General features: G+C 33.7%; 2 protein-coding genes across 2 annotated transcripts; both read left to right on the top strand.

The window, feature by feature from the left end:
- The first annotated feature begins 96 nt into the window (after positions 1–96).
- On the top strand, positions 97–1,967 carry LOC108227264 (UPF0481 protein At3g47200). Its single transcript, XM_017402323.2, has 2 exons — positions 97–995; positions 1,102–1,967. Exons 1-2 carry the CDS (start codon positions 348–350, stop codon positions 1,855–1,857), a joined length of 1,404 nt encoding a protein of 467 aa, XP_017257812.1. The 5' UTR covers positions 97–347; the 3' UTR covers positions 1,858–1,967.
- Positions 1,968–10,954: 8,987 nt separating this feature from the next.
- On the top strand, positions 10,955–12,800 carry LOC108227753 (large ribosomal subunit protein eL30). The gene is made up of 5 exons (XM_017403077.2): positions 10,955–11,113; positions 11,214–11,319; positions 11,475–11,576; positions 12,423–12,491; positions 12,576–12,800. Exons 1-5 carry the CDS (start codon positions 11,093–11,095, stop codon positions 12,614–12,616), a joined length of 339 nt encoding a protein of 112 aa, XP_017258566.1. The 5' UTR covers positions 10,955–11,092; the 3' UTR covers positions 12,617–12,800.
- The last annotated feature ends 1,670 nt before the right edge of the window (positions 12,801–14,470 follow it).

The raw sequence follows: 14,470 nt of genomic DNA on the forward strand, positions 1-14,470 counted from the left end.
TTCCATTCCCCTCAGCTGCAATAATCGTGTTACTGCAAATCTTATAATATATCTTTCAGAAAATCTTACCCTGTAATCTTGATCATTGAATATGTAATTAAAATATAAAATATATAAGTAATATTATGGCGATGAAGCATGAGGAATATTTTCTATGCCCAAGTCACAATCCACCAGGGAGTTCTTTACTTTATTTGAAAGCTTACATATACTAAGTTGTTGGGCACAAGAAAACTGTGATTGCAGGAAAAAAGAAACAATAAAGAAGTATTAGCACATTTTGAGTAGTGCAGGAACTCAAAGATAAGTGGTGAAGGAATTAATGAGATCAACTGAAAGATAGATCAATGGAAAAATTAGTACAGGATGATTGGGTGGTGAAAGTAAATGATGAAGTTGATCAGATGAAACATAGATCGATTGAAGAGATTGAGCAGCACTGGAAGAAACGTTCCATCTACCGATTGCCAGCATCCATTACAGAGCTGAACAAACGTGCATACAAGCCTCAGGTGGTCTCCTTCGGGCCTTTTCATCATGGCCAGCCACATTTGCAGTCAATGGAAGCACACAAGCACCGCGCTTTCCTTATATTTCTGAAAAGATCAAATAAACCAGTGGAGTACTTCATGGAGTCTTTAGCCCCTCTGTTTGAGGATTTGAAAAGCTCTTATGATTTCCTTGACAGACAACAAGACACCGACTTGTTTCTGAAGCTATTGATTCTTGATGGCTGTTTCATGCTTGAAATTCTGCGCATGTCAGCCAGTACTGATGGTTTCTATCAACATCACACCTGGAATGCCACCAGCTCTGCTGATTTGTACGACGATGATAATTTTGTTGCTGATTATGCTCCTAATGACCCGATTTTCAGCAATCACGGGAAGCTCTATATCATGCCATACATCAAGCGAGACATGCTTATGCTAGAAAATCAGCTCCCCATGATGCTGCTTCAGAACCTGCTGGCTATTCAAAATGATAGGCCTACGGTAAAACAAACTATATATATAATTTCATTACAATGTGATAGCCTTTTGAGAAATTTATTAAGCCTCAATTATAAATTGTGATTATACTAACTGTGTAATGTGGCAGCATGAGGAGTTCTTAAACTACCACATGGTCAAGTTTTACTCTCCAGATATACCAGTACCGAACCTTGGGGAATGCCTGCACTTGCTGGATGTATACAGGAAGAGCCTACTTTTTGATCACCGCCCTCATAAATTTCGTCGTGCAAGGCCTTACAACAGTAACGAAGAAATCATACGTTCTGCCATGGAGCTCAACGAAGCAGGTATCAGATTCAAAACAAGTAGAACCACTAGCCTCAAAGACATCTCATTCCACAGTGGAGTTCTAAGACTCCCACGTATCGTGGTGGATGACACAACAGAAGCCATGTTTCTCAACCTAATTGCCTTTGAAAGGTTCCATGTTGGCGCAGGGAATGAGGTGACAGCCTATGTTTTCTTCATGGACAACATTATTGACAATGCAAAGGATGTCAATCTTTTGCACTTGCAAGGTATTATTCAAAATGCTGTTGGAAGTGATAAGGCCGTGGCTAAACTATTCAACTCGCTTTCAAAGGATATAACACTTGATCCTGATAGTAGTTTGGATATTGTGCACAAGAGTGTTCACAACTACTGCAAGAAGCCCTGGAATGAATGGCGCGCAAATCTTATACATACTTACTTCAGGAGTCCATGGGCTATTTGTTCAGTCTTCGCAGCATTCTTGCTGTTCGCCCTCACTATTATTCAGACAATCTACACTGTCGTGCCATACTATGAACAAGATCCTCCTCTCCCTACTCCTCCACCGCCACACTTCAGACAGAACTGATTTGAATTTCTTCCTTCTGAAATTTAGTTTGGATTGATTTTTTTTTTTTTTTTTTTTTGTAATGAGTTTGGATTGATTTCAATGTACAAGAGTATAGAGTTTTTGCTTTACTGCGTGTCCTTTGCTGTCACAGACTTCCAGTGTCATGAATTTTGAGTAATGATGATTTAAATGGAACTTGATTATGTTTCTTATGAATTCAATGAGTTTTTATATACGAAGGAGGGTAAGATGTCAGCAGACTATGGAGACTATTTCTATAAGACCCAGCACAAATAATATAAGAAAAAAATACTATACCTATTTAACAGTGGCGTTCTCTGGTGAAACTGTGCTAGATTACACACTTTTAAGAGTAATAACATGACATATTTGATTACTATATGTTGTTTATAAAACGAAGCATGTTAATAGGATTTGAGGGTAAGTTGTCTAGTAATTAAGGTACAAACTTATATGATCAACATTGTCTAAATTACGCAGCTGTAAAGGAAGCAGAAAGTGCGCTTGCTTGCTATAATTTTACAAACACTGAAGTTGCTGGCCAGCCAATATGGGCTGTTGCAGAGAACTGTCGGTTTGAACCTGCTTTCGTTGAGGTATATATCCCTGTAACATTGTCATAAATTCAAGGTAGCTTGTCGAGCTAATACTTATTCATGGTACAGAGCAAAAAGTTGATGGCTGAAATTGGAGATATGATGAGCATCCAAGTCATCACTGAAGGATCAATGAACAGTTCAAACCCATACGTACTTCTCAAGCATATGGAGGTGCAACTTTAATGTATGTTTATCTGGAGTATTTAATGGTTTGTTCTAGATATGAATTCTTGTAACTGATTATAAGATTAATTCATCTTGGTTTTGTTTCATAATATGTTGTTCTTGTTTTGTTTTTGGTTTCTGGTTCATTTGTAATCAGTATTCATTTATTTGTAAATTGTAAATATGTGTTTATTTATTTGTAGGAAACCATCTTTCCAGATGGTTATGCTAAGGACATTACTAGGAAACACTTCAGGAAACTCCTGTGTATTTTCATACAAATCAATTAACAGTTAATGGTGTGGAATTTAATCTGGTGATATAGTCAAGACAAGGTTTGCTCCGTTGCAGCAGGCCTTATTCATTTACGATCAGCTTTTTTTCTCGAAGACCTGTGTGCGGAGATGATAGGTGTCGAAATGGTATTGCTTGCAGGAGGAGGTCTTGTTCATTTAAGATCACCATTTTTTTCAAAGACTGTGTGCCAAGATGATGCACACTGAAGTAGTATTTGAAACGACCCGGGTCAAATCCCGATTCTTTTTCGAAAATCGGGTCAAGTTCCGAACTCCGAATCCGAAAATAAGCCCCAAATATACTGACCCAATTACAACAACTTGGGTAATCCACAAGCCCACACCACAGCCCCAAAAAGATCATGATTTATTGGTGCAATTGATAGTGGTGTTTATGTTTATAAACTAAACAAATATCTCCACTATTCTCGAGGTGTTACAGTATTGCTGCACGTGGCTATGTTATAAGGAGTTTCCGAAATTATTTAGCTTCTGATTTAAAGGTTGGAACTGGTACTTAGACTGACTCTGGTCTCTAAAAAAATAGTCTGCTGTAGTTATGTAGTGATTGTGTTTTATTGATAAGATTTTGACTGGAATACATGAAGTCTTCTATTTTAAGTATTTCAAGTAACACTTTACAGAATCTCATTATTAAAAATTAAAATATAGATTTTGTAAAGAAATTTAATTATTTGAAAAATACTGAAGATTTTCAATATTTTTTTTTGAAAAAAATAGACAAATCAGTAAAAAATCTAAAAAATGATTAATATATTTACGAGTGTAATAAAAAAATCACTTTACTTAAAGCTTACAATAGTGAATTTCATTAATATTTTAAAAAAATTAAAAAGATATTTATAACTATTATTTAAACAACTGATAAAATCATTTTAAAAATATATCAAATTCAAATATCAATATCTTCTTAAACTATAATACCTTGTAGAATTTGGATATTCCATTAAAATACATCTCAACAATTAGTGGAATCTCAATATATTATAGTATATTCAGTTTAAATATATTATAAACTGTTGAGATTCTGATAAATGTTTACTTATACATACTTCTAAATATCTTATATTTTATTATTTTTATCTTCATCCCAATATATGTGTGTGTGATGAGCACACGTTGATTCATATGGAATTAACATGACCGCCGATCAAATTCTTGGTGGGAATCGCCAATTTATAATGTTTTAATAATGGCTCACTCTTTTTTTATGATTATGATTATGCCGGCAGATGATAGATGGAACTATAATTGGTCTGTTCTAATTATTTGCGTTTGACATGACATTTCCGCTATCAAATAATATTTCATTCTGGTTGTTATTATCAAGTCTCTTACTCTTATTAAGCCCGACCTTCGTATAAGTGGGTAGCGGCACTGGATATACGGTCTATCCGTCCTAATGACAAGACTGATCTCACCAAATTTCTTGCTCCCATTAAGCCCAGTCTTAATAGAAGTGGGTACTGACACTTGGTGGACAGTTTTATCCACCCTAATCGCAAGACTGATAGGAAAGGTGTTAAATTCTTCATCTCCAACCCCAATCGATCTGGAGAGCTAAGGGGGCTTAATTCTTACTCTTTATCAGTTTATTCTCGTCTTCGCCCAGGCTAACGAGGCCTTACTTATATTCAGGGGGAGAGTGGAGCTTCGAGAAGCGCCGTTGAGAAGAGGATCCTTAACCCTTATGAAAAGAAGCAAATGAGGAGCCTCGAAAAGCGCCTTTGAGAGGAGGATCCTTAACCCTTATGAAAAGAAGCAAATGAAGAGCGCTTACAGTGGTTGTTTCATGGAGAACCATACATGTATTATAATAAAAAAATATAGCTAAGTAATTATTATCTATCTAAATTTTAGTTAAAATTTTAAAGAACGAAATATAAGTATCAATTAATTTAAACTAAAATAATAAATATTGATTAATCATATAAGAATATATTTTAGATCAAATTATACAAATTTATAATATCGTGAAAAACTCGAAGGTGATTGATGATTCATCGTTATAAAATTTATAATTTCATGAAAAACTCGAAGGTGGTCTTATTGTGAGTGTTTTTCTTTTAAGATGAGTCTTATTATGACGTGTGAGTATTGTATGCGATAATAATTAAATTTTATAAATAAAAATTATATCGGTCAACTAATATTTAACTTATATGATTAATACATGATCGGAATTTAATAAAAAGTTGAAAATCAATGTTATTGGTCTAAAATTAAAATTAAAATTAGTGTTAAGCAAATTTATATCTTAATTTGGTATTCGTAAATACTTTGCACAATATCTACTTCTATATATTAAAAGGCGATGAAGGGCAAAATGAGCCAAAAAAATACCAGTGAAATTACCTGCTTGCCCTCAATATTCTTTGAATTACAAATTACCCTGGGCTCACCGCCGTTAGCTCGATACATATCCCTCTCAATTGATTTAGCAGGTTAGGGCTTATGCATCTATAGTCGTTCTCTCATGGACTAGTGGCGGAATCTTCTTGCGTTGTTTTTCAGCCAAATGTACAATTTGTTCAAGTATATATTATATTCTAATTGCGGTAGCGAGGAAGGTAAATTCCGGTCAACCTCATCTTCCTCCACCACATTCAACCACCGCATAGCCGCCGCAATACTCTTAACATGAAAACCCTAAGTCAAGCCTTTGCCAAGCCAAGACCGCCGCGGAGATCGAGAACACCGTACAGACCACCGTGCAAGACGTCATGGGTCCCAAGCCTCTCCACGACTACGATCTCCTAGACCAGATCGGTTCGGCCGGTAAGGATGCTTCCTGGCCGGTAAGAAGGCTGAGGCATCCTGGCGTGCTTCATGTTGTGGAGGCGTTGGATGATAGTAAGAATGCTTTGGTTATGGTTACAGAACTGTTGTTTGCGTCGGTGGCCAATGTGCTTGGGAATGTCGATAATATTGCTAAGGTTCCTAAGGAGCTTAAAGGAATGGTAATTACTTGAATTTTCAAATGCTAGAAATTTCTAACTGTAGAGTAGAGATCGGACCGATTATTTGTTTTTTTGTTGCGCATTGTTTTCAAATATTCATATTGGGAAAAATAAATTTGCTCCTGTTTGGGCAGTTCGTTCTGGTTATTTTTGTTAACTGTGAGCTATATTGTTGCCAAGCTATCACATTGGCTAAGATTTCGCTCTCTACGGAGATGTCATAACCTCCGTGCTTTGCATCATCAAGGCACATGTGAGGGATTAAAATAGGAACGCCCATTTCCAGGCTAGAGTGTCTTTGATCACTGGTGGAAGGTAAGGGAGTTTGGTAGTAACAGATACAAATTTATGTGAATTGTTATATAAAGTAATATATGAAAGTCTATTCATTAGTACATTAGTACAATAATGCTGAGTTATTATTGATTCAGGATGACTAATACCACTGATGAGTAGGTGTTGCATTATGATTTTTCATGTATACATATTCAAGTGCACTTGTCTTGAGCTTGCTTTATGGTTATACAGCTCTTCTGGTTGATTTGCCTTTTTAGGCAGTTCAGAGTAGAGCAAATGGTTTTATTTTCCTAAACAAAGGGGCTCCAAAGAGTAGTCATACTGTCGCTATTCTAAAAACTTTATTTGATAAATTAAGTCAAATGAGCCCTGAAATAAGCGCAAGAAGAAGATCAAACCTGACCGATTCTATAGCAGTGTCAATATTACATTGCATTTTTCAGTCTCGAGGTTATTAGACTCTTTGTATTGCAATTTTTAAAAATATATGCAAGAAAACAATAATGCACTCTAATATGTTAGATGTTCTGGACGAATGCTTTGTTTAGGACAATGAAATCAGACTCTGGAAAAGAGATGAAGACCAAGACTACTTGTCACTAAAGAGATGGAGGAACGAAAATTGGTGATTCCTACAAAATAAATCTCTCCAGCAATTGTGATGTATATCTTTTGAATATTATGATATATACTTTGAATAGGTTATCTTTGTCTCTTATGTTATTTCATGTCTTCTTAAGAAAATATTCACTACGACAACTCTAATGGAGCGAATTCTTCATCAGCTTGAATATCACAAGCTCACTGCTTGCGCGCTGTGATCTTTCTTCCAATACTTTTTGTGACCTTTTCTCCTGATTTTTTAAAAAATGATCTTCAAGGTTAGGCCTTGCTCAAATAGGTGGCCTGCAAGAAGTGAAGTGTATACTATGAAACATGATCAGGAGATATGATATGGATTCCAATCTTCTTCGTTGTGTTGAATAATACAGGACGATGTTAAGACTTTAATCAGATACCTTAAGATTTTTACACGAGTTGGTTATTTGACACGTTGGATTGATAGAATTGCATTTGCTCATTGTATTCGACTCTCTTAGGTGTTAAATTTGTTCATCTGTGTTTTAAATCTGGAATCTGTTGTTTTTAATAGGATCCCTTCCATTGTGATTCCGCAGCTTACTTGTAACATATAAATGCACCTAACGGTGGGGTCGACAATTTTTGAAAAGTGTATTAAGATGAAAATGTAACAGTTTGGGTTTTACAATGGAGTAATATGGGGTTTAATTAACCAACATTTTGTTTTCCTGTTGATATAAAACCTATATTATTAGGCTGATTTATTATGTAACAATGGAAAATTCTGTATTTAAATTGAAAGCTTGCCAAAGAAATACGCTATTAATATATAGTGACACATGAAATTGCAGCTTCGCGGAGATACAAAGCGGTGGAATCGCTAAGAGAAGTGGAGCAATGTGTGTTGGAGGTGCTTCCAAAAGAGCCTTGGGAAGAGGAATTATGTGTAGCTCTTCGCAATGGTCTCATCCTCTGCAATGTCCTCGAAAAAGATCAATCATGGGGCTGCTCTCAAGGTACTCTACTACCTCATCACTTCATGATTTCATACATATGCTTATGTACATGGACAGACACATATAACTTTTAAATTGTATGTAAATAGGTAGTTGAAACTCCAGTAATCAGTATTGACGCAACAAAGGGTGCGGCACAGTCTGCAATTCAATATTTTGAGAATATGAGGACTGTTTTGGTGGTTGTTGGAGGCATGAAACTAAAAAATTAGAAGCTTCCGATTTAGAGATGATTTTTCTTTTCTATTAATATCTCATGAATTTGCTTCGGTTTCTCTGTGTCAATTTAGAGCTCAAATTAGTTTTGTAGCTTTATTTCACTTGTGATATACTACATATTTGTCATTTGTCAATGAATTGAAAGACTTGTTTATTGCAGAGGCTGGTCGAATAAATTGTTGGATTGCATTTTTTGTTTAGAAGGTTATTATGAGTGGACGTGAGCGGGTGGAATTAGAGTATGGAGGTATGGTGGAACTCAGGGGCGGATCTAGAATCCTTCATATACCCGGGCTAGCCAAATTTTCACTTGGTAAGTAGTTTTAATTTGAAAAATTATATGTTTATATGTAATTAGTTTATAACCAGTATGTGATTTATAATATTATTATTTTATTATATATATTTTAATATTTAACTAATTTCATTATAAAAATAAAATTATGTTAAAATAATAATACACTTTTTGAATAATTAATAAACTAATTTGAGCTAATATATTTTTTATTAGAAGCGTTAAATAATTTTTTTAGCATGTTCTTAATAATGAACTCAGTCAAAAACTAACTAAAAATTATGCTAAAGAGATATGTTTTAAAGAGAATGTTATTATATATTTTAATTGTAATAGAAATGCTCATTAAAATATGTTATAGTTAAATAGGCCTATAGAAGCCTGGCCAAATTTTTAATATTTTCTTTTTAATAATATTGTACAGATATATTATTATAATATACACGTATGAAATACAATAATATATGTATTTATAATAAAATCAGTTTTGATGTTCTCAACTTTTTTATGAATCTCTTACTAGATTTTTTTCTATAATATAATATATAATTTTTCTGTTTCTTTATAATGTAGATTATATACGCGGTTGTTATGTAATATTGTATTTTTTTAGATTTAAATAAAAGTTTTGTTCTAATACAACTCGCAAGTACAACAAAATATTTACATTTTATTATGAATATACATTCTTATTTACATTATTAATATGATTCATAAAAAAATTTGTAATTAAACTATTTATAGTTTATTCATTTCAATCATATACTTTTCTACACAAATACGAATTACTAAAAAATAATAGTTAATTTAATAATAAAATTAAATGCTTGTTATAAATAAAAAAAACCTTGATAAATGGAAGCTATAATAAATACGACAAAAATGAATAAAAATGCACAATTTCATTCACAATGCTCACACATGTACAAGAGTCCTAATGTTTATATTGAAAATAATACAAGAAAAACAAGTTTTACACTCGGGCTATATACTAATAGAGAAATCAAAATTTTGAAACATTTACAGAACAAAATCAGGAGAGGACCCTGGCTTGAGCCAACTCCAGTCCAAGCTTGGGTCTGCCCCTGATGGAGCTATGAGGATCACATCTTTACAAAAGGAGATTCACTTTTGAAGTTTAGTAGTGAGAGTGCTGATGATTCTTCTGATGAATTTGGATCATTACTATGAATATCTATTCTTCTTCAGATATTTGGTGATGTGTCACATGAGAAATCCAAAATGGCCAATGATTTGAGTGTCATTTTTGATCATTTTGCCCTGGCACTTTTACAACAAGCTTGTGTTACAGATAGACGGATTTCAACCTCCATTAAATTTTCAGATTAAATTGTACGAGGTTTAATAGAAGTACAATTTGAAACCTGGATGGTGTGGTTAATATGAGATATCAAGACATTAGCTGAATCCATCAGTCCCTGAGTAAAGCTGTTAAGATTGAATTAGGTAACTACCAGAGCCTCACATATCTTCCGAGAAGCATCTGCAATCTCAGCATAATGGAATGTCTTGAACTTGGTTGTTGTTCAACTCTTGAAGGGCATCTGACACTTAAGAGGAGGGTAGGAGGTGGGGGATTTTAGAAGCCTAACTTATCAGCCATACAGCGCTACATTCAAGTAACATGAACTGGGTTTCCTTAAGAAAATGCCTTTTAGCAGAGGATTAAGATGTGATATGAGGATTGTAGCAATGAACTACAGTACAGAAGCTTTGCTTACAACAGAGGTACTCATATAAGTTGTAGAGTATCCATTAACATCTTTTTATATAGGTTGCACACTTCTGTGTCCTTCCTTCGAGAAACAGACGCATATCATATTGAAATCCCCACATGTGGATAGGAAAACTATTTAGAAAATTTCTATCAGCAATTAATATTTATATCTTCTTTGTATGACGAATATACAATGCGTCTATATATGTACACTTGTCCGAGGCCACTTGAACCGTAAACATGCAAGGTATCATAGAAATCCCCGTTCAATTAGAACATAAGGTGTAGTGTTCATTAGCAACAAATTTTTTTTGATAAAAATTACCTAAAAGTCATAAATTCTTCAAAATTCACTTTAATTTTTAGTATTATACTTTCAATTATTTATAAGTCATTGATAAGTTAAAATTATTCAAACTGACATTTTAAACTCCCATATGATCATGTTTGGAGATTATATTTTTATAATTTATTTTGATATTAATGTTAAAGAGGCGTTTTATATTCGTTTTTTAACAAGAAAATAAGGGTTTATTTCAAACAAAATAAAATTGTACGTAATTTTCTGAAATAACCTCTAAAAAAATAAGTTCAACCAAAATGACTATTGCATTAGTTTAAATTAAGTCACAAATTTAAACACAGCCAAACATACTCAACATACCCTTACTACTAGCTCCCACACATGCAATTCACACTCGAAAAATTTACACAACCCCTTTTTAATAAATTGATAGAGCAGAAAATAACATGAGAATCAACATAAATTTATAACCAAACAAAAATTTGTCTTTATAAAAATGCCCGTGCCTTGCACGGGCTTCTACGCTAGTATATACTTAAATTAGGACAAATAAGAGTTTAAACGGGCCCTGGGTCAGTGAAATCCAGCCCAATGTCATCCCCCAGCCCATAAAATAACCATCGCATTAAACCCTAGAAGAGTTTGTATATTCATATACACCACATCATTGGCCGCATCTTGCTCTCTTCAATCTCATAATCCCCTTGAATTCTTTTCTTTTCATTTCATATCGGAGCACAATGGTTGCCGGAAAGAAGACGGTACTTACATATTCTTTTTTATCTAGATTTGTTCCTCTTGTATAACTGTAATTCGATTCAATTCAATTTGATTTGATTTATATATATGTATGTTTTACAGAAGAAGACTCATGAGAGCATCAACAACAGGCTGGCTCTTGTGATGAAGAGTGGCAAATACACTCTCGGTTACAAGACTGTGCTCGAGTCTCTCAGAAGCTCCAAAGGTTTCATCTTTTTTTTTTTTTTTTTTTACATATGTTTCTATATATTATTATTCGATTTTATTATGGTGGGCGAGTTGCTATGCTTGATCTTTTCTTATGTATATTTAGTGTGGGCTTAATTCATAAACTAAAATGAAACTTGGGTTGTATTGTAGGGAAGTTGATTATAATATCGAACAATTGCCCCCCTTTGAGGAAGTCAGAGATTGAATACTATGCCATGCTTGCAAAGGTTGGGGTGCACCATTACAATGGAAGTAAGTTTAAGCCCTCTTTCGATTTTTTTTTATTTTTTTTTGCTGCATTGTTTCGCTTATCACTTGGAATTGGTTATATAGAAATGGTTTATCATTCGCTGGAATTTTTCGGACTTGTTAGTTGTTACTTGTTTTCACTGCCTTTTCGGATTGTTCGGTAAATGGTCTTTTCTGAAGGTTATATACTAGTGATAGCAATAGTGGTTGCTTGAATTAATTGTTTGTAAGATATGTTGAAATTTGGAAGGTTTAGGAACTCTAGTTGTACTGTGGTTATCATTACTAATTTTCTCAGGGCTGTAACTTGTAAGTTGTAGCATCTCTGAGTTTGTTTTATTATCAGCATTTCCACTGTGCTATTGTTCTGGCTTGAAAACGTCACCTGATATTTTTAGATACTGTATTGTAATCCCATCACATCCAGCAACTATTTTTCATTATATTGTCACTTTTTCACCAATACTTTCTGAAGGAGTTGATACCAAATAGTACAAATTACTTGGAATTATTAATTGTTTGCACAATCTTTTGTTATTTTGATGTGAGAGATTGATGGGATTGATGCTTAGGAACTGACTCAGCTGTATAGACTTTATTGGAGTTATTCACTTGTTCTAACTAATTGTTTGTAGTTTTGGAAGATTTCTTTTTTGTTTTACTTTCAGCATTTCTATTGTGATATTGTTTTGTACAATCATTCCTTCTCAGATTTGGTATCTGATATTCTTAGATACTGCATTGTTATGCAGTGCATGGTGGTTAACTTCATAAACATAATACTTTGTATTTGTGAATAAAAATGCTACTCTTTCTAAATATCGTTTGGTATGCTTTTCATTTGTTTAGACAATGTGGACTTGGGTACAGCATGTGGAAAGTATTTCCGTGTGTCATGCCTTAGCATTGTGGATCCAGGTATGATTTTACACATCCATCCGCATACAACTCTTAAAACATAATGCACATGTTCTTGCATACTAATCCTTGGTAAATATTCAGGTGATTCGGATATCATCAAGACATTGCCTGGGGATCACTGAGAGACCCTCCTTCGACTAGTAAAATGATTTGTCTAATTTAGTAGTACTTCAATTGGGGACTTTTCAGAAATCTTTCTTGTATCTTATACTAAAGTTTTGAGTATCATCTTTATCGTGTGTTCTGGTACTTATTACATACCTCTGAATTCCGAGGTTCTTGATATCTGTGTTTAGTTTTGATCTTCTCTGGCTGGGTATGGTTTTCTCATAGATTTTGGCATAATGATTTACCTAAACTCAGTAGTCTTATTCATATATCATGATCGTGATCGCTGCAAGTGTGTCTGTCATTTGCATAGTTGCATGGGATGGGGAAAGAACGATAGAGACATACTGATTGATCAAATTTGGAAGTGATTTATGGTTTCCAATACAAATGACTCCTAGTCTTCTACAATATCCCTACTAACGAGACCTTTATAGATAAATAAGTTGTATATTTAGATATGGTGCACACATGTTTCAAACATAACAGATTAGGTGCCAAATTATTCACATAGATAGCATAAGGGTCTTCTTGTTTACCAGGCGCTGACACTGGGCACGCTTGAGATACTGTTCTTTTTCCCCAAATTGTTCTTCTTTTCCCCCAAATTTCTTCTGTATTCTCTGCATTGTATTACTATAACACGAATATAAAACTGTTTAGCTAGACAAGGCACATATAGCTCGGGGAGATGTTGGAAAAAACTACCCTGTCAAAATTGAATCCGAATTTGTATCACTAAACAACACCAGTCCAATTCTAAATCAATGGAACAAATGCTCAAATTATAGATCTATGGAACAAATGCTCCTCCATTATTAAAAAATTGGAATCCAAATTTGTTTCACCAAATAACACCAATCTAATTTTAGATCAAAGTGGTTATTGTGTCCAATTATTAATCACAATTTTTTGATTTAATTTACTTGTAGATATTTAATACCATATTAAGAAATTAAATGTACTATCTGGTAAACTATCAAATTATAAACTTAATTAAAGGAATCTCGACATAATTTATTATACAACAATAAAACCTAATTATTTTAGAAATTTATATAAATAAAATATCAAAAATTAATGATGTATCCCACATGATACTTAAATAAATATAAATATTATAATAATAAGTTTTTATCAAATTTTAACTAGAATTTTACTGAAATTATATATTTTGTCTAGAAAGTCTCTAAATATATGATCTTTAAAAGTTGAACAACGATTAGGTGGGGCCACAAATATTATTTTCGAAGAAAAATATAGTATATCTAGTACTATTTTTGAAAAAAATATGTGTTTGAAAATAAAACAGCATAACATATCATATACCGAATCATATTTTTCGACGTCTTTTTTTACGTGTTGAGTCTATCTCTAACAAGACAAGGGAGGGACGTTTATGTTGGTATGGAAATGTTCGGCGTAAATGCAACTCAGCACCGGTTAAGAAAGTCGAACACATATCAGTTCGGGGGCAAGAGAAAAAAGGGTCGGCTTTGTCAGACATAGGCTGATTAATTAAGTTTGGACATGAGAGCCTTAAATCTCACAGGTGATATGATATTAGATAAGAATGATCGGAGACGGCGTATTAGAGTAGTGAGATTAGGTCTTGTGGCTTACAGAGATTATGAGGGTTATGGCGTCATATTTTAAGGGAAGGGTTCAGCTCAGTCATTACCAGATGCATTCGCGCCAATCAAAACTGTTTAGGTAAATCCCATGCGAAGAAGGCCATGTGGTAAGGTATTATATTCTTATTATATCACATACTATTTTATTTACTGCGCACTAAGCTGTGGGTCTTCACGGAAACAGCCTTTCTACTTTAAAGGTAGGGGCATAACCGCATAGCTGCGTAAATCTTA

This window comes from Daucus carota, chromosome 1 (genome assembly GCF_001625215.2).
Source record: "Daucus carota subsp. sativus chromosome 1, DH1 v3.0, whole genome shotgun sequence".
In the NCBI taxonomy this organism is placed as follows: domain Eukaryota; kingdom Viridiplantae; phylum Streptophyta; class Magnoliopsida; order Apiales; family Apiaceae; genus Daucus; species Daucus carota.

Excerpts from the sequence above, each read along its gene's own strand:
- LOC108227753 (XM_017403077.2), top strand. The coding sequence starts at position 11,093 with ATGGTTGCCGGAAAGAAGACG. Across the intron at positions 11,114-11,213 it reads TGGTTGCCGGAAAGAAGACG|AAGAAGACTCATGAGAGCAT; the intron begins GTACTTACATAT and ends TATGTTTTACAG. Across the intron at positions 12,492-12,575 it reads CCTTAGCATTGTGGATCCAG|GTGATTCGGATATCATCAAG; the intron begins GTATGATTTTAC and ends GTAAATATTCAG.
- LOC108227264 (XM_017402323.2), top strand. The coding sequence starts at position 348 with ATGGAAAAATTAGTACAGGATGATTGGGTGGTGAAAGTAAATGATGAA. Across the intron at positions 996-1,101 it reads TTCAAAATGATAGGCCTACG|CATGAGGAGTTCTTAAACTA; the intron begins GTAAAACAAACT and ends GTAATGTGGCAG.